Source organism: Opisthocomus hoazin, chromosome 4 (assembly GCF_030867145.1).
Source record: "Opisthocomus hoazin isolate bOpiHoa1 chromosome 4, bOpiHoa1.hap1, whole genome shotgun sequence".
Taxonomy (NCBI): domain Eukaryota; kingdom Metazoa; phylum Chordata; class Aves; order Opisthocomiformes; family Opisthocomidae; genus Opisthocomus; species Opisthocomus hoazin.
This window is the reverse complement of record NC_134417.1, coordinates 1,688,559-1,716,301: the sequence shown is the minus strand read 5'-3', so window position 1 is coordinate 1,716,301 and position 27,743 is coordinate 1,688,559. Positions and strand designations below refer to the sequence as shown.

The 27,743-nt window shown below is 49.6% G+C and overlaps 1 protein-coding gene across 5 annotated transcripts in view; it reads right to left on the bottom strand.

Moving 5' to 3' along the window:
* LOC104327438 (glypican-5) overlaps window positions 1-27,743 on the bottom strand; it is a 363,470-nt gene that overhangs the window by 145,077 nt on the left and 190,650 nt on the right. For all 5 annotated transcript variants that reach the window (XR_012763606.1, XR_012763607.1, XR_012763608.1 and 2 more), the window contains one exon: window positions 15,793-15,913. Coding sequence is in view for 2 of the 5 variants with exons in the window: in XM_075417551.1 (XP_075273666.1) it covers window positions 15,793-15,913 (121 nt within the window). In the remaining 3 variants the exon portion in view is untranslated. The remainder of the gene's footprint in view (window positions 1-15,792; window positions 15,914-27,743) is intronic.

The window sequence follows — 27,743 nt, the reverse complement described above, 5'->3', positions numbered from 1 at the left end:
TGCAAGGCTGATACGCACCGCGACACGTGGCGGACCTCGAAACACTCCAGGCTGCCTACCAGCAGGCTGAGGTCTAGCTGTTTGCTTCTGGCTATTAAAAGCTGTGCTCAAATTTGACTACTGCTTCAATCCATTGGAATTAGTTATTAGACATATTTCTGGAACTGCGGAAAAGTCCTCGTCCTGTAGAAAAAGCATCATCCAGATCAGAACTATTCATTAGAGGTAGAACTCTTCTTTTCTATGTGTTGGAAACAACAGAATGTGTACGTCAGTGTCTTCTCAGCTACACACACGCTAAAAGCACGTAGAGGCCTACCTAAATTCATCTTCGGATAGGACAGAACCACGTCAGACTGAGGACACAGTGTGGCTGCTTCCCAACGACTCAATCCTGCCAGCCCCGGCTCTTCTGGGGAGCGTGCAACGCGGCGTGCCCGCTGCCGTGAGCACCGAAGGCAGAAACACGCGGGAGCCCGCTCGGCCCCGCAGCACCCAGGAAGCACCCACCCACGTACGGCAGCTGAGCGACCTGTGCGCTTCCATGCCACGCTGAATGAAGGCTTCTGGCGGGGTAGGTGACAGTGGACTGGCAAAAGTCAGTGCCAGCCTCGCCAGAAGACCCTCCCTGGATTCCTGTTATTATCAATAGAGGAGGGTGGTCTGGAGTAAAAGCCTCCATGTCAAGATTGTGACTCACCTTCTCAAAGAAGGAGCCTTATTCTCCAATAATTATGCAAAGGGTTTGACCTCAGCTGGCTCACGTCAGGCCCTGCATCTCTCACTTCAAACACACATACAATTCTCATTATAGACAGGGTGATAGCCAACGGCACGATTTACATCTTTGAAGTTAGGGACACGTGGGACTACTGACTCTGGGCTTGAGCATGGTTGTATCTGCTGGGTCTCGCTTGCTTTACTAGACCCACGTTACCCTTTGTGGATACTCACCAGCGTTTCTATATCAACGACTTCTTGTGAGCTCTCAGTTGCTGTAAGAGGCAGAGAACTCGGTCCCCGTCTCGCTACAAGGCAGGTACCTTCTGCCGTTGTTTCCGAGCGGCTCCTGCTCGCCAAGTCCTGGCCACTCTCAAATCTTCGGGGTGGGGGAAGCCCTTGCACAGATTTATGTGGTAATGGACTCCTCACGGGAAGACTCTCCTCCAGAGGGAGGAGAAAAAGTGAACTCGAGAAAACCGATGCACGTGTGTAATTCCTGTACGTGAAGGGGCACTGTCTTACTCTCACCCTTCACTTCGCTGTCAGTGCCAAGGCAGTGCCAGGGCTACCCATTCCCCAAGGGCATCGGGGGTCTCCTGAGGGACCGCTCTGCGTAATCACAAGTTTATCCACGGCAGCCGGCACTGGGAACACTCAGCCCCAGACGGATCCACTCCCACGTAACCGCACTGAGGCACAGGCTCATTTCAGATGCATGAAAAAAGCAAGTGAAATAAACGTATTATCTCATTTAAAATACATACAGTCCCAGGAAGCAGGATAGATTGTCGGTGTCACTAAACAGTGCATAGTAAATAAATCATCTTTGCAATGCCAGACACTGCAGCTAGCCAAAGCCTGAGGTGTCTAGGGGCACAGAAACTGAGGGCCTGCATCTTTCCAAGACCGCAGAGCTCCGATCTCGCCGTGGCATTTCCGCCAGCAAATCGCAGTTCAAGGCAGCAGAAGTCCCATCCCTGCTCAGAAGCAGGGGACCTCTGCAAACGCGCAGAAGCCGCGGCACAGACTCTTACGTGCACCTCGTTGATATTCCAACAGCAACGAGCAAACGGTTCGCGACTGTAACACCCGAGGCTCTTCTCAGCGTCACGTGCACAGCAGGAAATTTTCTCCCAGCCAGTAATGGCATGCAAATTCTGCGCTCTGTAAAGGAGCGGGCTGCTGCTTAGCCGGTATCCTCCATGTCCTGATGTCCGTCTCACTGGTGGTAATCACAGAATCACAGAATAGTAGGGGTTGGAAGGGACCTCTGTGGGTCATCTAGTCCAACCCCCCTGCCCAAGCAGGGTCACCCAGAGCAGGCTGCACAGCACCGCGTCCAGGCAGGGCTGGAATATCTCCAGAGAAGGAGACTCCACAGCCTCCCTGGGCAGCCTGGGCCAGGGCTCCATCACCCTCAGAGGGAAGAAGTTCTTCCTCATGTTCAGACGGAACTTCCTGTGCCTCAGTTTGTGCCCATTGCCCCTTGTCCTGTCACTGGGCACCACTGAAAAGAGCTTGGCCCCATCCTCCTGACACCCACCCTGCAGATATTTGTAAGCATTTCTAAGGTCCCCTCGCAGCCTTCTCTTCTGCAGGCTGAACAAGCCCAGCTCCCTCAGCCTCTCCTCGTAGGGGAGATGTTCCAGTCCCCTCATCATCCTCGTAGCCCTGCGCTGGACTCTCTCCAGTAGCTCTTCATCTTTCTTGAACTGGGGAGCCCAGAACTGGACACAGCACTGCAGATGGGGCCTCACCAGGGCAGAAAGAGGGGAAGGAGAACCTCCCTCGTCCTGCTGGCCACACTCTTCTTGATGCACCCCAGGATCCCATTGGCTTTCTTGGCTGGACTCGCGCAGGAATCCGCTTCGTGCGAGACAGGGAGACGTGCCGTTAGCTCGGGTTGTTGCTTCCTCTGGATGCTTTCCTCTAGGAAGCAGGGACTTCCAGGTACCCCGCTCTCAGGTTATCACACAGCTGGAACACATTTCAGTGTATAAAGGTATAAAGTGCCTATTCTGTGCCCAAGAACTATTGTCTGCGAACTCAAGCTGGACCTTGAGAACATTGTAAACAGGAAGAAGCGAGGCAGTTAAGACCAGCGTGCTTATTTTTATAGACACAAGCAAGCAAACAAACACAAAACAGAGTGGCACCAGAGAAGAGATGGAACCTCCCTCGCTGGAAATACGCAAGACCTGGTTCTACACCGCCCTGGAGAACCCAGTCTGAAGCCTTACTTTCAAAAGAAAGTTGAGCCTGATTATCTCCCAATCGTCCTTTCTAACCTTCAATTGTCTGCTACTCTCTGTTCACTTCTACACTCTGGTAGATGCTGGTAGAAGATGACAGAAGAATCAGAATTAAAGTATATGCCTCTAAAAACAGTCTTATTGCTAATGCATTTTGAAAAAAGTCCTTAATTCCCGTTGGCGATTACTTATGACAGCCGTTGACGTACATGCTCTGTGGGGCTCTCTGCATGTTGTCAGCTAAGCACCACGTCAGCCCGCGCACACAACCCTGGCTTGGGCCTAGACTTTCCAAGGCAGCTGTGAGGAAGGCCACTCAGCTCAGCTCCTCCTGAGTTTGCATCTAAGACACAGATGCCCGTATTTCCCCATCATTATTTCTGTTAGTGCTTCACCTCCTGGGTGAGGGAAGCCATCGGGTACAGTAGTAACAAAAGGTCACCTCTCAAAGGATCAACCTGGAAAGGCACGGTGAGGAGAGCCTGGTCAATACTGCATTTTGGACAAATCAACTCTCCTGAGAGCGATGGCACACCAACAGAAAACCTTGGGTCTCAGCCTGTGCTGAGCTGGTGCCAGACCGTCCCAGTCCACATTGCAGCTGGGGCTCCAGACCATCCCAGTCCATGGTGCAGCTGGGGCTCCTGAGCAGTGACTTTCTAAGATGACCACCCACCATTTGGGCAGACAGGGCTTCTGAGCTCCTCAAGCTCTGCAGGGTCAGGAAAACCTCCTCCTCCATGAAGCCACACTTCTCAGTGAGTGGCAGGGTGCCCGGCTTCTGGGGAAGCCCAGCAGATCCTGGTGTCTTGTGGCTGGGAGACACCGTCCTCCTGGAGCTGTTTAGAGAGCTCCCACAAGCACCAAGCCCCATCCGCAAGGCACTGCAGCTGCCTGCTCCAAGCACTGCCTGAAGCTCAGGCCTGGACCATGGCTAATTCCTCTCGGGTGCTGCACATCCCGAAGCAACTTCGGCTCCTGTCTGGGACAGACTGCAGAGATCAAGCGCCACAAGCTCAGCATAGCTCTATTTGAAAGCAAATTTTAACCTTCTTAAAAGATGAAATCCCCATGTGGTTCCCTGATGCTCAGTCTATCTCCTAGGGTTTTGGTGGGGATTTTGGTTCCATGCCGAGTGCTGGTGCACTTAACCTGTTCTTGATGTAACTGTCTGCGTTTCAGCATCCCTAATAATCCAGACAGAACAATGTTTACGAGAAGCTATGCTGTAGTCTCCTACGACCGAAGAAATGACTTTCCATTCCTTGCTATGCCTTCCTCTTCAGCCTACACGCTGGCCTCCTCCACGCACAGGGCTGAACTGAGTCGGGGCAAAGCGCACAGACTGCCCGCAGTACGACGAGATCGGCTGATCTGCTCGGCTGGACAGCTTTCATGGTGCCTTCAAACCATACACCGAACTTCATCAGTTTAAAATGGACTTAAGCGAGGCAGATTTTTAGAAACGAAACATTTCAATACGGGTAAGAAAGGGCAGTAAAAAAGAAAGCAGGTCACGGACTAGCCAATGCTCAGAAAAGTAACAGTGAAAATTAGAGGGCAGTAGGGTTTGTAAAATCCTCACTAAACTTTTTGGTATTAGCTAAACTTGCGCTCTTCGCAAGTCTTGACACCAAAGCAAGAAGATATAGAAACAAACAGTTGCAAATGAAGTGACTCCTCTCCCTACCGAGGGTCCTTTTGCAACCGGTATTAGCAAAGAGGCAGTTACGACTCAGCCTTTTGTATCTGATGGGAAGTTTACCGTGGGAATCCCACCGAGACCCCAAGGTACCGTATCGAGCTTTTGTACCGGAGAAAACGGGACGTCGGCCACCCAGACTTCATGCTGTTAACAGAGCAGCATTTCCCTGGAGGAGCAGCAACAGCCGTACTTGAGAGCTGGAAGAAGGGCGAGGAAGCCCCCAGGTGCCTTGCCATCTCCACGGCCCCCAGCCAGGCATCGGGCTCGGCACCCAGACTGCCGAGACGCCGGTGCTTTGGGGAACGCACCGAAAGCACGGTCCAGGAAGTCTGTGGATGTTCAAGAACTGCGTCGTGCTTTTGACCAAAGAGCAGTAGCAACAACGACTGCACCAGACTGGCATCTGTGTGATTTTACTAATCGGGTTGCTGCACCTAGGTACATCTTGCTTTTCTGATCCCAACTTGGCAGAAGAGCTCATGATGAGGCGAGGAAAATGCAAGTCTGATACCCTGGGATGTCTTCTGGATTTGGTGAATGACCTCGCAGTGTAAGCGAGGGTCAGAAGGAAAACGGGTCTGTTGTGAGACTGAATTTCTTCAAACTGACAAATAATGCTATTTCACAGTAGTGGTTCTGCCTCAGAGAAGAGGATTGTTACCTTTGGTCTTTCCTATTCTAGAAATTACTTGCGAATGTCTCCCTGGATGGAAGTGAAAGGTTGTTCCAGACGTAGCCTCTCCCCAATATTCAGGCGAGTTTTCTAAATGCCAAAGCGTACGGGAACGAAGACGGGTAGGAGTGCAGACCAAGCATCCCTCTGACGCTTGCTTGTGGCCCTGTTTCTCCCTTAGAGCCTACACAGCAGCCCCAGGACATTTGCCTCACCTCACACCTGGCATTAGCTCTGCCTTATTTTGTTTCCCAAGGAGCACCCAACCAACCACATGAATACAAACGGCACCAAACCGACCCAGAGGCTTTCGCCTCTCCACACAGTGCAGATACAGTGAGGACGCCTATTAAAAGACTGCATGCCTGGTGTCCTGGTTTTGGCTGGGACAGAAATAATTTTCCTCCCAGTAGCTGCTGTGTTTTGGATTTACTAGGAGCAGAATGTTGATAATGCTGAGGTTTTCAGGTGCTGCTAAGAAATCGAGGACCTTTTCCAGCGTCCCATGTTCGGCTGATGAGCAGCAGTGCAGGAGCTGGGAGGGAGCACGGCCAGGCAGCCAGCCCAACAGAAATATTCCGTACCACGGACATCGTGCTCCATGTGAATGGGGGTTGGCCGGGAGGCAAGAACCTCTTTTCCATGAGCTCAAACTTCTTCAGGCGTTCCGTGAAATCCACGAGTTCTGCAACCACTGCTCGGGGACTGACTGCAAATCAGTCATCGGGCGGTGAGAAAAAATCGTACTGTGTATAGCCTGGTTTGCGTACTCTGTTATTACTGCTACTATTATTCCTTTCCTTTGTTGTCTTATTAAAGGGTGTTTATCTCTCCCCTCGAGCTCTACTTTTTGCCCGTTCTCCGCCCCATCCCACTGCGGGGGTAGAAGCGAGCGCCCGGCTGCCCGCCGACGGGTTAAACCACGCTGCCGGAGCAGAGCGCAACGACCCGCCTCACGCCAAGCCGCCACCGAGGAACCCGTTCGCAGGCTAGGCCCGAGGGCTGCGGGTGTTGCTGACAACTCGGGTCCCCAGCTTCTGGGTTGTGCCGGAGCACCTGGGAGCGGCACCGGGCAGCCGTACGAGGCATCTGCTCAGAGAAACCTCTGAGGGACATCTGACTGAGGCTCCTCCAGTCCAGGTCTGATTCACCAACTCGTGCTACAACGCAACCCAAATTACTGCTGGGAACAAGCTGTTTGCTTTCACTGGAGAGCGGCAGTGGATTTTAGTAGCATTAATCCACTTCTCACCAGCAGTACAGATCCACTTGAGCTTTACAGACTAAGTCTGGGCTTTAGGTAGTCTTTAGCTTTAGTCTCTTACGCTGCTTTTTCTACCCGTCTCCTCGTTTTAGTAGTGGAACAGAAAGAGGAAAATGACCCTGTTCTTTCTTTTGGCCAACAATCCATCAATTGTTTGAAGACCTTTCCTCTACCCTAAAGAAAACAATGATCAGCCCATAAGTCTCTGCTTTTCTTTCCTATTATACTAAGCTTACCGCCTCCAAAAATAAGCACATCAGCGTACCTCAGGAATGAGGTCAAAAGTAAATACCATAATCACACTTCCAATGATAATAACTTAAAGCAATGTATATGACTTATAACTATTAGAGTGATCACAAAAAAGATGATGGGCTAATAAAACACAATAAGTATTTACAGAAGAGATTTATAATTTCAGTATGACGACCTTAATTAATCCAGTGATAACCGCTGACTTTCTATCTTTAAAAAAATCCAACCAACCTCAGAACCAACAGGCTAACGTAGCGGTCAGATCCACGCCTCCTCCCCCCCGCCAACACCCACAAAGGGGCATTTCTGCTCCAGAACAACCACAGCTGTCAACAGCTGTACGCCTCTTGCTCAGCACCTTGCACCGCAGACACAACAGCTCTGGGCGCGATGCTTTTCTCCTGGGGTAGGGACAAACCGCAGTACCTCCGCTCCTGGTGGAACAGCTTCCCTTTCGCCACCTCCGCCCGCCGGGCAGCGACACCAAGCCCCAGGCTGACCAGCTCCTGTTGGATCCCTGATGCTCCCAGCCCTGCCGTGCTCTCCTCCCAGCCCCGGGTGCCCACACCAGCCCCGTGTGCTCCATGGGTGAGGGCACAGCAGACCCCGCCGAGGCGTGACCCCCTCCTCGCTCGCAGCCATTACACCAGAGGACCCAAAACACTCCTCCGCTCATCCGTAACAACGAGCATCACCTTGGACTGCACTAACCGGCTGCAACTAGACCTGGGCACTCCAGCCAAAGGACAGACTCTCTATTTTTCTTTTTCTTAATCATAACTCTTCTTCTCAAACTATGTTTTCCTATCTGTGAAATGTTTTGGCTCAGTTCTAGCTTGAAGCAGTAGCTCTGCCCTCCCCTACTTGGCTCAAGTCACTACCGTGACTCAATATGCAATTTTGATTTATTAAGACTAATTTCCCACAATGAGCAAAACAAAACACATACAATGGCCCATCTGGGCAAATAATTTCTGAAAATGCTTGCAAGACAAATAGCACAGCATACTCTGAGACACAACACATGAATAATAAAAGGGCATTTTAGCATTATATATTTGCTAGCATATAATAAGATATGCTGGATTTACGTTGAGATTCAGATTTGTCTTATTTTAAAATGCTACATTTTGGTTCAGTTGAACCAGTATTTCACATTCTTTCTGTTTCTATTGAAATCCTGATGCTGGGTTTAGTACTGAAAAGTCATTTCTCAATTCTAATTAAATTAATTATATCCCAAGTCACTATATTTAACAAAACCAAGCAAACAACCTGCAGACCTCAGGCCAGCAGGGTACACTGATTTCAGCCAGGGATGATATGTACCTCAATTAGCAATAAATTGCAACATTAACATATGCTCTCCGTAAAACAATCCTCCAGCGACATTTTTTCAGTGGGACTGGACTAGAACGAGCTCTCCTGTTCCGACTCACGGACAAAGTTCTGGTTTTGACCGGAGTTTTAATGCCACAGCAGCACCACGGTTACAGCTTCCAAACTCCTTTTCTTTTTAAAACAGAAGGGCAGAAAACCACGGCACACACCCCAGCGACCGGGGAGATCCCTCATCTCCAGCTGAGCAGCCTAAGGACTGAGTCATCGTCACCCGGTCTGCTTCTCCATCTGCCCCTCAAGGTGCGCAGAGAAAGGGAGTATGAGCGAGTTCTTCCTCCTACATGGCCGCACGTGTGTCCGTGTCTGCAGCCCTAAGCCCGTCCCTGCTCCTTCCCCAGCAGCCTCACCCAGGACGTGCAAGTCAGGAACGAGGAAGGGGCACAAAGTGCTGGTCTCACAGCAGTTTGCAGAACCCTAAGACCAGAACGGGATTTTGACAGACTTCCGATGCCCCAGCCTGCTATTCAAACGTATTTCTTGTGAATTTTGCTCTTCCTCATGGAAGCCCGGACAGATAAATGCTCCTAAATAATCAGCAACTCCATCCCGTTTAATTGCCTGAGAACTACAGCCTTTCTGGGAAGAACCACCTCCCAGGGAAGCATCCCCATTGCTCCGCAGCCTGATGCGTGCTACCACAGCCCGATGCCCTGCTCTGCAAAGAGGGCTCTGCGCTGACATCGATTTTTCTCGTAACACAGAAGCCCCCCAACAGACAGCAGATGCATTTTCCCAATTTTGACCGACAAGTCAATGTGAAAATACATGACACAAGCAAAAAGCTACAGACCCAAAGATGACCCACTAAGAACTGTACACAACAAATCTGCAAGGTTCTTTGAAGAAACACGAGTACACTAAACTGCTACTAGATTTTTGTTGATTCTTCCCAGGCTGGCACTATTTATGTATCTCTTCTCGCTTTAATCACAGTTATGATGAAATCTGATGTCTTTAAAATTTTTACACAGCATATATTTTATATATATACATATTTCCTAAGAAACAGAAAACCGTACAGAAGACCACACAGCGAAAGATTATGCCCAGTCTTTGGATAAGCTGGATTGTTTCAAGCACTGGGATGAGTTGTTTCATTGCATATGGATTGTGAAATAGATCATAACTTATCTCGGAGCTGAGCATTCAGCATCTGTATTTGGAAGCAAAGAGATGTCTGATTCTTAGTGGGGGAGAAGAAAAACAGCCCATGAATCTAATAAGAACCAACATTTGGAAAAAAAATAGGATGAGAAACAAACTTTGCATAACTGATGAAGTAACCCGAGATGACAGCTTATTTGAAGATGGGGGTGAACAGTTTTCATACAGCAGACCAAGAAACTAAAAAAAATAAGCAAAGGGTCCATTTGCTCTTTCCTGGCATTGTCAGTCTTTAAAATAATTGTTTCAGGTTTCATTAATTCTACCTTTATTTTTCTGCAGTACACGCATTTCTTGCTGCTATCTCCTAACCAGCCAGTAACTATTTTATTAATTCAATTATCACTGCTCTCTACATTTGGAGATTCAGGCGGGAAGGGCTGTTCTCGCCTTTACAGCGACGTGAATTCAGAAAGGACCCACACAACTGTAGAAGCAATTGCTTCAGTGAAAACCGCTCCTGGACCTGAACTGCAGACAAGCTGAGGCACGATTAATCTTTAAGACTTCCATGACCCAGACCCTTCAAAAGCTGCACCGAAGAATCAACAGCCACTACTGTGCTGAGGACCTCTTCCACCAGCTGAGCAGTGGCCCAGGCTGCCCAGGGAGGCTGTGGAGTCTCCTTCTCTGGAGATATTCCAGCCCCGCCTGGCCGCAGTGCTGTGCAGCCTGCTCTGGGTGACCCTGCTTGGGCAGGAGGGTTGGACTAGATGACCCACAGAGGTCCCTGCCAACCCCTGCCATGCTGGGATTCTGTGACACGGATCCCATCTTACTTGCAGCAGACAACACCGGCCTCCAGGTCAGTTGTGTGGTAGCCACAACAGCTACGACAGCGTGCCCTCGGCACAGCGCAGAGCACGCAGCCTTTCACCTCCCGCGTTTCTCTACGGGATCCCCACCGTAGGGGCACCTGTGGAACAGAGTCTGCAGGCAGCGAATCCTGACCACGCGCTACGCGTGCGCAGACGGTCAGTGCTCTGCACACCCAGGACTGGGGCCTGACCCCTTCCCTCTGTTCTGCTGTTACTCCACGCACCCGCGTTCAATTCAGTGCCCCACATTACAGAGATTCTGCTTGGTTCGCCACCAACGAGAGCAGGAACATCTCTGGGAATTCCAGATGTCTTGCTTCACACTTCCAACAGGGCTATGGAACACCTGAAATCCTGAAGGAACGTCCAGGTCTCCGAATGCTTTGGATGGAAAAACAGAGGAGCTGTTTTGGAAAGCCGGATGCACGGCAGCTCTGGGAAAGGTGCTCGGTTTTGTGAGAGACACAAGTCTCTGCAGCTTTGGGGAGGTATGTGGGGGGCAAAGCAGTAATACTTCCAAGCCCCTTGGGGCTGCTTAAATCCCAAGTACTAGAAGTAATACAGCAACAGTCTTTCTCTCATGACTACCTTTCCTTCTATGTTTTCCTTGGATGAAACGAAGGACAGAATATTTTCAGTCTTAGTCCAAGTCAGCTACAACCTTGGATGAAAATCAAACCAACGTGTCTCCACTTAGATCTCACATAAAAAGTCTACAACGTAATAAATTTTACTGATGTCTACAAAAATATACACACTTTTAAATTAAGTAGTAGTTAAATGATTTATTCTATTATTCTCTATTATCTAACCAAATTAAATTCACATTCAAAATTAAATGATGGCTAGCTCATATTATCGGTAAGAAACATCCCAGTGCTGTTGCTTCGAACTTGGCTATGATGGCAACCTTTGTACACAAACCTGAAAGGAACTTCAGTTACAGGCGTTTCTTAGTGCAGCTGGCAGATCCATGAGACTTTGGTGGGGGGAAAAAAAAAGAATACGTGGGTCTAGATTCATCAAGATGTGCTTTGGCATTACTCCCGTTTTAAGCTCTAGGATATCGCAGTGTCATCCTGAGTTACAGCCGTGCCCGAAGCAGTCATCTCTGACAACAGCGAAACGCACTGATTCTCAAAATCTCTCCAGACTGGATTTAGTCTGACAAACGTCAAGTAAGTTAAACTTGCATAATACTTATTATATCACAATCCTTTGAGAACGCCCATGCAGCCCTGCTAGTAAAGTTCTAGTCAAAGCTTCTTCACTTTTCCCTAACATTTTCACTGCTTTTCAACGCAATTGATCCTTCAGGATTCCCAGCCTCAGAACCGCTTGTGTTTGAGCTGTGGAAAGCATTACGCTGAAGAAAAACTTTAAAACATATTTAAGTGTGATTACGTGGCAAGAAGCAGTACTCAGAAAAGGTGCAATGGGGGATTTTATGTTTATTATCAGCTGCAGTTCACATCTGCTCTATTCACTAAAAAGGGGGATGAAATAGATGTCATTTCTAACTGCTAGTCCTTTAAAATTACCTGGGACTGCCCTTGATCTGCTTCTGCATTACCAGAGGTTACCGTAAATTGTAACTCGGTAACTCCACTGCTGTGTGAACCAGCAGCTACAACAAACCCTTCAAACACCTTATCTGCCAGGGACGCAAGCAACAGGAATTGTTCAACAATATACCCTAAATTTCACTTTACTTTTGGCTTTGCAAAGTGGTTATGGAACGGCCTGCTATTTGCATAATCATTTTATAAATTAACAACTATGCTGTGAGGATTTAAGTCCCAGATGAAAAAAATGAGGACCCGCTATGATCTCCAACGACCCGGCCTTTCAGCCTCAGCGACACGCAGAAATGGCAGGCGGCCGGCACGCAGATTGTTTGCAGCGTGCTGCAGCTGGGACGCACCAACCTCAGCCCCAACACAGACACGAGCGCTGCGCGCGTCCGCGGGATTTAGGATCAATGAAGTTATTAATCGCCTTACATTCACGGCTAAGTCATAACAAGGAGCTCACAAAGAAATGGCTGCTGTACGCCAAAGACTGTCCGTCTGGGACTTAGAAGTGCAACACAGCTTGCTCCTTCCGCAGGGCCAGGGACAGACCTGCTGCCGTCGCTGCCCCAGTCACCAGAGGCACCGTAAAGATGAGGAGCTGCTGGAGAGAGTCCAGCGGAGGGCTACGAGGATGAGGAGGGGACTGGAGCATCTCCCCTACGAGGAGAGGCTGAGGGAGCTGGGCTTGTTCAGCCTGGAGAAGAGAAGGCTGCGAGGGGACCTTAGAAATGCCTCTAAATATCTGCAGGGTGGGGGTCAGGAGGACGGGGCCAGACTCTTTGCAGTGGTGCCCAGCGACAGGACAGGGGGCAACGGGCACAAACTGGAGCAGAGGAAGCTCCAGCTGAACCCGAGGAAGAACTTCTTCCCTCTGAGGGTGACGGAGCCCTGGCCCAGGCTGCCCAGGGAGGCTGTGGAGTCTCCTTCTCTGGAGATATTCCAGCCCCGCCTGGACGCGGTGCTGTGCAGCCTGCTCTGGGTGACCCTGCTTGGGCAGGGGGTTGGGCTGGGTGACCCACAGAGGGCCCTGCCAACCCCTGCCATGCTGGGATTCTGGGATCTCTGACCACAGCCGGAACCCAGGGGCTGCACCCGCAGAGTGGTGCAGAAGAGCTGGGGTCTGGAAGCGAAAGACAGCGGGCAGAAGAGCAGCAGCTGTCGAGGACAGCAGCGACCAGATTTGCTCCAGAAATGGTCACGAATTGCTGAGCTAAGGTACACATTCTACGAACATGAATCCCGTTGATTTGAACGTAGCCGTAGCTGCCAGTACTCCGCAACCTCAGTCAACTCCTCCAGCAGCAGACGATCCTGATTTTCAAAACCAGGCACCTTTGCAAAGCAGAATGCGAGAGACGGAGAGCCACCAGGCCCCGGCTCTGCGAGGGACAGACGGAGCATGGCTGGAGCTGGTTTTAAGACAGAAACGTTATTTCTTTCAAAAATCTCAGCACATCTGTCTCTCAGCCAAGAACACGCTGCCTGCCGGGTCGTTTAGCCGTATTACTGAGGTGTAGAAGAGCACTGCGGCCCGGAGACATCAAACCACCGACGGCGCGCGTTCTGCGCATCGCTTTGCTCTCCTCTCGCCACGCTTCCCACCTCTCCAGGGCTTAACTCGGTACCGCAAACACCAAACGCTTCAGGAGACAGAAAGATAACACCTTATTCTATCACTGTTTAAATTCCACCTTACGGATTGCCTCCAAAAAAAGAAGAGAATAATTTGATGGAAAAAAATTAGTTTGGCCATAAAATGAGTAACGGGATTCTGCGTAACTCTTCCTTTACACAGTCTACACCAGACAGTACTGATGACACTTTAAACTCCTGATTTGATCAGCTTTTCAGTGTCAGTTTTTATTTGTATATTAATATCACAACCAAAATGAAAATTCAAGAAGCGGAAAACAGCTACACGTGTTTGATGTTGTATGTGAAAGCCTTAGATATTTAGCAACTTCTCTGACGCTTTGATCTGTGAAGAAATCTTACTAAAATTATGATCAAAGGAGTTTATACTATTCCAAGTACTTAAGGACGAGGCATCTTGGGGCGATGATCAGTATTCTGTTTAATCCTTCGCCCTCGGAATCCATTATTGCTAAGCACCTCAATCTGATGGGAGTTATGTTTACTTAAGGACGATATTCTCCTAAAAGCGAATTAGAAGTAACAGAAAGCAACACTCCCGACTTACAGAAAGAGCGAGGGATTGGATTTTATACTTCTGGTTAAAAAGTGTTCTTCGAAGCTGTTTTTTAAACGTACACAACCTAAGAAAATTGGTATGCAGCTCATTATGGGATCATTCAGATTTTTATTTTTCTGCCTCAGACAAAGAAACAGCATTTCCAATACACAGCTACTTTTAATTTAATCTATTTCCTACTGTCAGTGTTTATAGAAGACTATTACACACATGGATATATCTAATATTTATAAAGTAAATTAACACTCTATAACACGTAAAGGCAGATAAATAATGAATTATCCTTTTCATCAATCTGACCGCATAACGTCTACTCCACTGCAATATGAAGTGCCGCCTCAGCCTGGCGTTGTAATCCCCCAGGGCACGTTAAACCACGCAGGGTGACACAAAGCATCCCTGACCCGCAGCCGACAGAACAGCAGCCCAACCTTAGAGCCGAGCGAGACAAGACAAAACCACTAATTACCGGTTCCGTTGCGGATTTACCACTGGTGGCTGGCGAGGGGTAAAGGCGGGTTGTGCTTTTGCAGGAGCAAGGCAGAGACCACAGCGTGATGCCTGGTCCCAGCCGCCGCCTCGGCACCCTCGCACGCCCCGCCGACGCGGCTCTCCCTCCCGCTGTACCCGTGCAGACTGTCGCCCTGCCGCCAGGCCCCCCACGCAGAGGTGGACTCTCACCTCACAGTGGTTCTCTAACCATTTCTAGCTCCCTGCTCCATCACTCCTCCATCGTGAAAGGTGACGAGCAGACAGAATCACAGAATCACAGGGGTTGGAAGTGACCTCTGTGGGTCACCCAGTCCAACCCTCCTACAGGGTCACCTACAGCAGGCACCACAGGACCTTGTCCAGGCGGGGCTGGAATATCTCCAGAGAAGGAGACTCCACAACCTCCCTGGGCAGCCTGGGCCAGGGCTCCATCACCCTCAGAGGGAAGAAGTTCTTCCTCGGGTTCAGATGGAACTTCCTGTGCCTCAGTTTGTGCCCATTGCCCCTTGTCCTGTCACTGGGCACCACTGAACAGAGTCTGGCCCCATCCTCCTGACACCCACCCTGCAGATATTTAGAGGCATTTCTAAGGTCCCCTCTCAGCCTTCTCTTCTCCAGGCTGAACAAGCCCAGCTCCCTCAGCCTCTCCTTGTAGGGGAGATGCTCCAGTCCCCTCATCATCCTCGTAGCCCTCTGCTGGTCTCTCTCCAGTAGCTCTTCATCTTTCTTGAGCTGGGGAGCCCAGAACTGGACACAGTACTCCAGATGGACGTGCAGACCCACCCGACTCCACACGTGCCGTGCTAAGCTTTCTTCCAAGCTGAGAAGAAAACACGCCTACTCCAAACGAAAACCAACCTGTGACGCCAGTTCGCTGCAGCTCGTTTGGACCGGCGCCGCTTTCAGAGCTGACCTTCCAAAGGTGCACGGTTAATTCACCCTGCAGCACCTTCTGTCCTGCCTCCAGCATCGCGTGCAGTTAGACCCGTTCTGTCTTCTGATCTGCTCGTGGCGAGACCACTGAAAAGCAGCCAGGAAGGAGAGCAACTTCCAGGGATGTAACTGCCTCACTGGAGTCCGTAAGCCAGCTGGCACCACAGAATCTGCAGTCGCCTTTGGTACCGGACCCGCTACACGGCTACTTCAGGCCTACCATCCTGGGAAACCTAACACAGGCAGCAGCACCAGCGAGGAACGTTAGCTTCAGCTCTGCTATCAGACCCTGCGATAAAATGCTTCTCTCTCGAGAAGTTACTTACTCGATTAAAGTGCTGAAGTTTCTCAATTAAATTGCTGATGAGCGGGTCCAGTCCCCTGACTTTCAGTTCTGGATTATTGATTTGTGCCTTCAGTCCGTTGGCAACAACTCTGCTGGTGTAACTGAAAGAGAGAAACCAGAAAGAAAACATCAGTAGCTGGCACCATATTCATCGGAATCAAAAACCAATTAAAGGCGACTTAGAAAAAGCAAATGTTTTGTAAATGGGAATAGAAATTTGTAATAAATATTTACATTTTGGAATACACCACAGCAAAACAAAAGCAGGGTTTCTTGCAGTATCATTCATCACTTCAAACTATTCAAGTCATGAACTGACAAAAATTTCATAAACCACATAGAGGTTTCCTTTCATTCATATTTCAATATTTGAACTTCTAATACTGACATTCGCAAGTTCTTCCACGCAGCAAAGCTGATAGCTTCCAAAAAAAGTCATTCTCCCATAATTACAGAAACGCAGGGAATTTAAGACAAGAACGAAATATTGAGACTGAAGTGAAATCCAACGAAACGGCAGTCTGATTCTGAAAAGATTCTGAATCCAAGCACGAGACAGGACTTCTCCTGGACCAGCTGTGGCTAACCAAGCCGCCTGGAGCCCGCGCAACGCAGTGCTCCTCACCGTGCCTTCTCCGCATCATGAACTCACGAGCCAGGGCCGCATACTGGAACTCCTTCTAGCCAAGCCTTGCTTTACTGGATGAACAGCTGCTGTTCTCACACCGCAAGGACCCTTCTCTAATCAGCAACCTGCTCTAAACCGTTCCTCCCAGTCTTTTCTGGAATACACCATGGAGCATTCTCAAAACCTGACTGGTTTGGGGCTCCACCCAGGTGCTCTGATGGGGAAAGTTCCAGGATTTGGTCTCTACTTCCAAGTGTGTCTTTCCCACAGTTGGGCAGCTGATGTCAGCAGCACATGTGTATGCTGAAGCCAGTGCTTCCCAGAAGTATCTGAACTACTGCACACGGCCTCCAGAGCTGATCTGTTTGTGCATGATTTAAGTTCAACCCATCCACAGTCACCGCAAATCCCAGCGAGACACCGAGCGACCTTTCTTGGTGAGCCATGCTTTTGAGGGTTGTATGCAACCACCCTCATTAGTCCGACACTGCTTCGTCACAAAGTGGATCACGGATGTTTGCATGACGAGTGATGAACTGGACAAGAGACTGTTCCCAAACCAAACCCCTCCTAGACTCGCAGACGTGCCTGGGAGGTTCTCATCATGATGACGTGTTGACATCTCTATAAGTCAGGAAGTAATTGGCTGTGCTCCTTTGGACTGAAGTGTCAAGAGAAGTATCCTGCCACTTGTTTCACCGTGATCCCACCTACATACATCGATATCCCAGATGTTCTCCTAGCAGTGAATTCTCCACCGCAAACCAATTTGTGCTGAAGCTGAGGACAGCACTTCAAAGTACAAAAAATGCCCAAACGCTATTGTAGAAAAAGGAGGCAGGGGGAAACCTCGCTCTCAAAATATATTTGTCCTACCTTTATTTCATTTAGGATGAACAACAAATTTTATGCAAACTGCCGGCAAAGCATACTAGGAAGAAATTCTTCCCCACGAGGGTGGCGAAACAGTGGCTGAGGTTGCCCAGAGCAGCTGTGGCTGCCCCCTCCCTGGCAGGGTTCAAGGCCAGGTTGGATGGAGCTCTGAGCACCCTGGGCTGGTGGAAGATGTCCCTGCTGATGGCAGGGGGGTTGGAACCAGATGAGCTTTAAGGTCCCTTCCAACCCAAACCATGCTATGATTCTATATCACACTGCTGTAAAATGCATGGCTTCAAAAGAGAAAGAATTGAGAATGGTCCACCTTTTCAATAAAAACACAAGTTTTCCTTCTCGGAAAGAAAAGAAAAACAAACATTTCGGAAGAAAGAATTGAGAAAACCACATTTTTCACTAATAGCCAGGTAGTATTTAGAAGACAAACATTTAGGAAAATCTTTTTCAGGGAATTTGTATTTTTTTGTTCACTGAGCCTTTTAAAGGTAACATCTTGTTTTTCTTGATGTGTAACTCACACACGTACAAACCGACCTGGAAGCACAAACTTTCCTGATGCAACGGCGCGTGCGAAACGACGGTCAGGTTCTGATCCTACAGGCCGGCTCGGACAGCTGGACGGACGTTCCCAGGAAGAACCCAGCTAACGCATTATTTGGAAGTCAAGGCTGGTGTGGATCACATCAATCCACATCGACTCGTCTGGACAACATGGCAACACCGCTGCACCCTACCCGCCTTTAGCTTCGCCTTCATTCCCTAACCATACCATGTGCTGAATGCTCCTCACAGCTCACCACGTCCACACACAACAGCCCACTGCAGATGTATGGGGACACGACACAGCTTTTTGAGATCATCTAGTTGCAATAAAGGAGAAATTTAATTTAGTAGGGTCAGCTCGAGGCCTCCACCAGCCCGTTCAGCGATTCTCTGTGGGTACTGCTCTGTCTGAGCAGAAACTCATCAACAGCAGCAAAAGCCAAGGATTTTCCTTTGCGTTGCTCTTGACTGCTCTCCGTTCCACCCCTGGTTAGAGCTACCAGAGCTGCTCTAGAGGCTTCTGTCATTATGATCCAGGGCAAAGAATGCGAAATTGCTTCCCCTCTGGGTTGGGGTTTTTTTGGCAAATGACATTGGTTTTTTCCCCCCTGTGAATCACAAGCCTCCATGAAACGCCTCTAAGTGGCATTACAAACCTACAGCACTGCCCGGAGGTTGCACAAACGTGGCCTATTCAGGGACAGCAGCATTAACGCCAGAGCCCTCCGAGGGACCCAAAACGTGGAAAGTCAATCCCAGTCAACTCTGGTATCTTGCTGTGGCTAAACACACACCCTCTCCTACACGCATCGTTATCAAGGGGACCATTTAGTACAACTGAGTTCCCAGTCCACCGAGACAAAGCAGATACTCCTATCCTTAAAGTTCCATCCATGTTGAAGGACTCGCTCTTTAAAGCTCCAGAGGGACACATAAACCACAGAATCACAGAATAGTAGGGGTTGGAAGGGACCTCTGTGGGTCATCTAGTCCAACCCCCCTGCCCAAGCAGGGTCACCTACAGCAGGCTGCACAGGACCTTGTCCAGGCGGGTCTTGAATATCTCCAGAGAAGGAGACTCCACAACCTCCCTGGGCAGCCTGGGCCAGGGCTCCGGCACCCTCAGAGGGAAGAAGTTCTTCCTCATGTTCAGACGGAACTTCCTGTGCCTCAGTTTGTGCCCATTGCCCCTTGTCCTGTCACTGGGCACCACTGAAAAGAGCTTGGCCCCATCCTCCTGACACCCACCCTGCAGATATTTGTAGGCATTTCTAAGGTCCGCTCGCAGCCTTCTCTTCTTCAGGCTGAACAAGCCCAGCTCCCTCAACCTCTCCTCGTAGGGGAGATGCTCCAGTCCCCTCACCATCCTCGTAGCCCTCCGCTGGACTCTCTCCAGTAGCTCTTCATCTTTCTTGAACTGGGGAGCCCAGAACTGGACACAGTACTGCAGATGAGGCCTCACCAGGGCAGTGTAGATAACACACAGATAATTCTTTTGCCCAGATTCCTTGTAATTAGATTCATAACGTGGATTATCTAAATTTCAGATGTCAGAGAAAGCATGAGAGCTTGTGCGAGGCCCCAGCACGTAAGAGTTGGCCCAGGAACGTGACCTGGATGAGTGGCGATTCCCAGAAAACCAACCACAGACCCTTGGCAGTGGTGAAATGGATGCGGCCGGCCAAACGAACGGGGCAAAACGCTGCTGCGAAGCGAGGCAGCAGGCTGACCTGCGGAGCACAACAAAACCAGCTCTGGGGCTTCCCCACAACGAGCCGGGAGCTGTGCTCGTCCTGCGTGCCCCCACTGAGAGAGCGCTTCTGTAGCAAAGCCAAGCCCAGAGGGACTCAGACGAACTGAAAAACGGTCTGTTCAGCGAAGGTGGTGGGCTACACCTCTCGAGGAGAAGGAAACAGAAGAACTGCAGAAGAACTGCACAGCCAGGGAGAAGGGAGGAATTCCTCCAGCCCATCACAGCCAAGAACCAAAGGCTGTAGTAGAAAAAGACGTTATGTCCACCTGACTCCAATTGCCACCATGCAAACTGTGTATCCTTCTACGAGCTCTGTATCATGCTAAAATACTTTGAAATAAACCCTATACGTTTCCTGAAAGATAATCTGATTATTCCCCTTCTTTCCACTATCTAAAACATTTTTTTGTTGTTGACATCAGATCCTGAATTACTGGAAATGTACATTAAGTAAGATCAGAAATTGGCTTGCTTTATTTAATAACCTGCAATTTAACTGAAATATTGTAGTACGGAATTGTTAACTCTGGTTACAGCTCTCGTACTTTATTCATACTAAACCCAGAAACGTCAGCAGGCATGGCCAGGAAAGTTGTATTAAAATATTGTCACTGGAGCAATCCTGAAAGTAACCGTCACATTGGAGCCCACGGAAGAGCACGTGCAGACACAGTTTTCAGCCAGACCTCAAGCTCCAGGCCAACGTTATTCCACTGATTGTTTGAGCAAAGCTACAATGCTTCAAAAACCAAACTGTAAAAATCAACCCCCCGAACCCTAGTTTTACAGTATTTCAGACGGAACAGTATTCATTATTTCAGACCTTAGCTAACACAGCTCATCGCAAGTCAAGCGGGTCCAGAGGAGGCCACGGAGATGATCCGAGGGCTGGAGCACCTCTCCTACGAGGACAGGCTGAGGGCGTTGGGCTGTTCAGCCTGGAGAAGAGAAGGCTCCAGGGTGACCTTAGAGCAGCTGCCAGTGCCTGGAGGGGCTGACAGGAAGGATGGAGAGGGGCTTTGCACAAGGGGGTGCAGTGACAGGACAAGGGGGAATGGCTCTAAACTAAAAGAGGGCAGATTGAGATGAGATATGAGGAAGAAATTCTTCCCCATGAGGGTGGTGAGGCCCTGGCCCAGGTTGCCCAGAGAAGCTGTGGCTGCCCCCTCCCTGGCAGGGTTCAAGGCCAGGTTGGATGGAGCTCTGAGCACCCTGGGCTGGTGGAAGATGTCCCTGCTCATGGCAGGGGGGCTGGAACCAGGTGAGTTTTAAGGTCCCTTCCAACTCCTCCAGCAGAATCACACTAGGGTAAAATCTGAATGCACCACATGAAAATCAGATCCTCTGCACACAGAGAACAAAATTATCATGGGTTCGAAACGATCAGCTGAACATAACTGGAGCAATATTCTCCAAGATAAAGATCTATCTGTTTAAAAACATCTATATAAAGAGTTCATTTTGAAATGATTAAACAACCGCCAACAGACTACAAGAAAGCTGAAGTCTAGCACACAACGAGTTTAGCTGCCCTGAAGGTTTTGAGAAGCAGAACTGACACGATGTGAACGCCATCTCTGCCAGAACTATCCTCATGGCCCTCAGTGGAAGTTTCACAAATAATCTTGTTTATTAGTAACTATGGAAAATGATGAGACAAATATAGTGTGTTCATGGGTTAATGGGATAACAAAAAAAAAAAAAATCACAAAGCCAAGTAGAATTTATAATGCTCTTCCTCCACTTCTATAGGGCTACAAAAAGACCTCCTGCAGTCTAGATCATAAAGACAATTTGAAGACCGCAGGTACAAAACCAAGTTACCAGCAGGCTTCAAGTGACGGGACGATGCCATCCCACGAGCACACTGCAAATCACGGCGCAAAGCAACCCACCGCAGGAGCGCCCACCTAAGAGACCTCACCATCAAAATGGACACATCCATCAGTTTTGCCAGAACCATACTGAAAACGTGCTGACGAGCTCCACAGAATACCTACCAAACGCTTGAAAAGTGTTTTAAGAGAGTTATTACAGATTGCAGGTGACACAGCCTACCTCCTTTCCCTAGGTATATGAAAAGTTAATACCACCTTCAAGGCACACTGCAAGCCCCAAAGAGATGTGTAGAAGTTAACTGGACAGCCTTTATGATGTTCAGGGCAGAAAAGTACTTGCCTGGAATAACATCAGACAGGAAACCTCTTCTGCTTAAAGTGGAATAAACTCCACAGGACACGCAAATGATTCCTCTGCACCCATCAAAGTGATCGTAATGAGCAATGAAGGTCCTACAACCACAAAAGCTGATAACCTAACTAGGAACCGGCAGCGTAAAGACCTTTCCCTACCAAATGAGTCTGAGAAACAGAACAGAAACCAGAACAATAAACAAACAGCATTTACTTATCAAAGTAACATCTGTGGCCGTTCCTAGGGGAAAAACTAAAGCTAATCTGAAACACCTTTTTCTCAGTAACTCCCAGACCGCGGGAGAGCATGCTTCCAGCACAGACAGGAGAACAGAGCCGAGCTAAATCCGGATGGAGAATCGGATTCTGCACCTCTCGGAGCCCGGCAGCTTGCACCCGGTTCTTGGGGCTGTGGAGAGCTAATGGAAACACCGGACTGCCTACCTTGCTAACCTGCCAGATTAGTGGAAAACAGGACTGACTCAGCAGGAAAGACTCTTGAGAGGAGCGGACTTGAACTCTCAGAAGGAACAATAAAAGCAGACTAGCAACAAGTCTGTGTTCCGTTTTGGGCCCCTCACTCCAAGGAGGACATGGAGGGGCTGGAGCGTGTCCAGACCAGAGCAGCGAGGCTGGGGAGGGGGCTGGAGAACAAGTCTGATGGGGAACAGCTGAGGGAGCTGGGGCTGCTCAGTCTGGAGAAAAGGAGGCTGAGGGGAGACCTTATCGCTCTCTACAACTGCCTGACAGGAGGGGGTAGTGAGGGGGGGGTTGGTCTCTTCTCCCAGGTAACCAGCGATAGGACAAGAGGCAATGGCCTCAAGTTGCATCAGGGGAGGTTTAAACTGGATTAAGAAAAATTTCTTTACTGAAAGAGCGGTCAGGTGATGCACCAGGCTGCCCAGGGCAGTGGTGGAGTCCCCATCCCTAGAGGGGTTCAAAAAATGTGTAGATGCGGCACTGCGGGACATGGTTTAGCAGGCAGGGTGGTGTTGGGTGTACGGCTGGCCTTGACGATCTTAGAGGTCTTTTCCAACCTTAATGATTCTATGAATAAACTTCATAGCAGTGGAGAGAGAGTGAGTATCAAGCAAGGGCTCACAATATTTGGTCGAGAGGACTTTCGGCAGGCCAAGGGAGCAAGGATCTGATTCCCCTTCTGGAAACCCTGGTTGCCGATACTTAAAAATCAGGCTTGACAGATGACCATGGGTATACAGAATCACAGAATATCACAGAATAGTAGGGGTTGGAAGGGACCTCTGTGGGTCATCTAGTCCAACCCCCCTGCTGAAGCAGGGTCACCTACAGCAGGCTGCACAGGACCTTGTCCAGGCGGGGCTGGAATATCTCCAGAGAAGGAGACTCCACAGCCTCCCTGGGCAGCCTGGGCCAGGGCTCCGTCACCCTCAGAGGGAAGAAGTTCTTCCTCATGTTCAGACGGAACTTCCTGTGCCTCAGTTTGTGCCCATTGCCCCTTGTCCTGTCGCTGGGCACCACTGAAAAGAGCCTGGCCCGATCCTCCTGACACCCACCCTGCAGATATTTGTAGGCATTTCTAAGGTCCCCTCGCAGCCTTCTCTTCTTCAGGCTGAACAAGCCCAGTTCCCTCAGCCTCTCCTCACAGGGGAGATGTTCCAGTCCCCTCATCATCCTCGTAGCCCTCCGCTGGACTCTCTCCAGTAGCTCTTCATCTTTCTTGAACTGGGGAGCCCAGATAAAAAGGATATTCCATGATACGAAGCAAAATGAAGAACGTCTGAATCTGCACAGTGTCAGACGTATGTCGCAGGGAGAGGACCTTGCCTGTGGCTCATTACATGCAAAGCAAAACAAAACATAACAAAACCACATCAGTGCTAAGAGGTCAAAACTCCAGCTTTCCTCAGCAGGCAGTTTCTCCAAATACGCTTAGATACACACGGGAGATTACCGAACAGCTGCCAATAATGAACACACGAGCTGCAGCTCTCCGCAAACTCGGCTCGGGGACTGATCTCTGCCCCCGAACAGCCCTGGCCAAAGCCCCCGGGCTCCAGCACCCTGCCCCTCTCGCCGCAGCTCTGCCGGGACAGCCCGGGGCGCGTGCCGCCCGCCTCCGTCGCTGCCACCATCACGACCGCTGCGGAGCCGAACAGCACGGTGCGGCTGTTGGCGAGTATCGCTGCTCCTGCCGCGATCCCAAGTTTCTTTTCTCCATTTTAATGCTTTCTACAACTGTGACCCCCATGCTCACCTCCCAGACCCTTTATCTAGCCTGCTGGTTACACCAACCTCAGTTCAGCTTTGCTTTACTCTACACCCTACCCTTCTCTCCCACGCCAGTTGAAGGTACCTTCTCAGGCTACTCGCTACCCACCTTCACTCCTCCCTCAACGCCTCCGTGTATCGCCACGCTGACAAAGCCACCACCTACTGCCAAAGCTGGTGCTCTGTACTGGAAAGATGCACTTGGCTGGTACGTACTGGCCACGGGGAGCAGACCAGACACAGCATTCCTTCCCATCGCAGGCAAAGGAGCCATCTGGGTGGTACAAGCGCGGTCTCTTCCAGACTCACGTACCAGGCAGCTGCCATTTGTACTTCCCGAACCCCCACCACTTCCCCAGCTACTTCGGCTCCTCAGGGACGTCTCTGACCATCCCGTATTCTGAACATGAGCTAACGCACACACAGCACTTTCAGTCCCTTTTACAGTTTTTCCAACATATTTGTGCAGAGCTATTCAAGGGAATTCTTATCTGCTCCAGCGCCTTCACTTCTGCTCAGGTCTTAACATCTTCTAGCAGGCGTCTGCTCCTCTGGCCACAGATGGAAGAGTTATTGACCCTTTCTGGGCTGCAGAAGTACAAGGCACACAGTTCTAATCCGTTCCTATTTCCAAGTTAAAATCGTTAACAGCAAGATGGTGATGCTAAATTTTACGTAAGTAAAAAGCAAATAGGAGGCCTTAATGCTGTACAGAAAGAGATTAGACACTAAGGCTTCCAAATCTCCTGACTCGGAGTTCTTAAACTCCTTCCCTTTGGCTTAATCTCTTCCACCAGCAAGACAGCTGAATTCATCATTCCAAAGCACCAGACTTCCACTCCTTACAGAGGAAGCAGTATTTAATTACAGAAGCCACGAACTACCCGTTCAGCTCACCAGCAGCTTTACAGGTCTCATCCAGCTCCTTCCCTTTGCAGCTAACGAACGGGCACAGAGAAGGACAAGCAACATTTACTGCTCCCCCAGCCCTACAACACCCACAGCCAGAACGCGCTCGGCACATTCTGCGGCCACTGGTTGATAGCTATGGGCACTGGACGGGGCTTAGCTTAATTACCATTATCCTGTAAGCACCCTTCTTGCTAGAATCCCTCACAGACAGAGCAGAGCCTCTGCTGGTACCACAGCGATGTTTTCAGCAGGGACTTTTCCAGCGCCAGCCTCGTGGTTTGGAATCAGTTTAGGCAGAAGCAGTTCTGCCTTGTTGACAGCTTATATCTAACTGAATTTTTGATGCAGCAGTTCAGTATCCAGCAAAAATCATCGTTTTTATTCACCCTTGAAAGCACTGCAGAAAATGCTAGTATTAGTAGAGAGCGAGTATGGTCTAGTTATGGAGATTAAAACGTCTCAGCACTTGTCCAAGGGTTTACCCATATCAAGGCTGAAGAGCTCGAGAGTAACATGGGAAACCGGGCGGTCTCAATTCATGTTTTTGTCATTAAATACAAAGCATCGTTTTCCTCACTTGAGTGTCTGGTACTTCTGGCAAAAATAACTGCACGAGAAGAGAGGTCAAACGTAGAAAGATTTTCCTGCCATCACAAATTTGAAAAAGAGAGTATTTATACAAAAAATCAATTTACTTCACCTATACTGTTCAATTCTTCTGCTAATACTGCTGAAGATTTATGTCTGGTTAAAACGGTTCCCTTCCACAGTTCAGGTACTCTCCCACTTGGTTTCACAGTAAGGTCACAAATGAGTTCATGATTCTGTGCTTTGTTGCCACAGACACAAACAGCACCACAAATGCAACCCAAGCTCACTGCAGGATTAACTACATCAAAAAGCAAACCCTCAGGAGAAAGAACGTTTAAACACAACATCTCACGTGCGCCACAAAATACAGTGCAGAAGAAAAGAAGAAAACTAAGGACAGGGAATCCTTTTTGCCCTGCTGTAAATGCCCTCCTCTTGAAAATCCCAGTGTCCGAGAGGCCTCTGTCCTGGAGAAACTCCGTTCAATTATCTGCAGGGTGGGGGTCAGGAGAATGGGGCCAAGCTCTTTTCAGTGGTGCCCAGTGACAGGACAAGGGGCAATGGGCACAAACTGAGGCACAGGAAGTTCCGTCTGAACATGAGGAAGAACTTCTTCCCTCTGAGGGTGACGGAGCCCTGGAACAGGCTGCCCAGGGAGGTTGTGGAGTCTCCTTCTCTGGAGATATTCAAGACCCGCCTGGACAAGGTCCTGTGCAGCCTGCTCTGGGTGACCCTGCTTCAGCAGGAGGGTTGGACTGGGTGACCCACAGAGGTCCCTTCCAACCCCTACTATTCTGTGATTCTGTGAAGCCCAACCTTCTTTTTGATAGTCACCTCTAAGCTGGATGACAGGAAGCAGAAAGAGTAACAATTTAAGACGTGCTTGCAAGTTAGTGGCACATTTCCTCCGGAGTTTTGATTTCTGTTGCCCAGACTCCCTTCCCTTACACCCCCACAAGAGCTCCACACCTTTGTGTTAGATGCAGTAAAGATTCTCGCTATGAAACCCCCAAGTCAATGAACATAAAGCACATCATGAGACTCACTAAGAACCGGTACACTCAACCAGCCTTCCCATCACACACAGACACACAATGCAATCACAAATGTGCATTTTTCACTTCTCAGCTAGGAGGTGCAGACACCTGAAATCACGAACAGACAGAATAACGTATCAGAGAAAGAAATGTGCCTAGCAGGGCACTGTGCTAAACGCAACTGGAACGTCCTCAGACAAGGAACTGATGCTGCAGCAACTGCAGGGGCCCTCACGCAGCCCTCATCTACGCCAAGCCCAGGCTGACCTGGCTTTTTTTTGCATGTAAGTATCATCACAAATAATCTGTTTAGTAATAGAATCCTAGAATGGTTTGGGTTGGAAGGGACCTGAAAGCTCGTCTGGTTCCAACCCCCCTGCCATCAGCAGGGACATCTTCCACCAGCCCAGGGTGCTCAGAGCTCCATCCAACCTGGCCTTGAGCACTGCCAGGGAGGGGGCAGCCACAGCTTCTCTGGGCAGCCTGGGCCAGGGCTTCACCACCCTCATGGGGAAGAATTTCTTCCTAATATCTCATCTAAATCTGCTCTCTTTTAGTTTAGAGCCATTTATATAGCCGTTAAACAACGTGCTACTGTTCTCAGTTTATGTTTTGGGGATGAAGTTGTCCTGCCTTAAGCAGACATCCCAAAAGGACCCTGTCCCATCCAGTTCCTGTTGATCACCTGGGCCTGAACAACTTCGGCTCACACTTGGAAGATGCTAACGAGCACGGAATCAAATGTTGATCTCCCATGGTGACCCACCCTTCTTGATGCTCCCTGGTTTATAACAACAGGAATAAACAGGGGTCTCCTCCACCCTCCTGGACACAGACACGCCGATCTGATCAGTCTGTCACCAATTACTTCGCTGGAGTACTGGCCTCCAGGCACCAAGGCCCACGTGGACTTTCTTCTCAGTCCTCCGGGCACCTCGGAAGGAGCAAGGTGCAGTCTCCACCATTGCACTCCCAGCACAAGGCCAAGGAGACACTAGAACGCAGGGTCAGGACGTACCCAGGAGCCGGGCTGGCGTGACCAAGGCAAGACGAACCGTCCCTCGCCCAGGGGAGGCATTCACAAGCTACCTTTGAACAAACGCTCCCCAGCCAACAGCCACGAGCACCTCA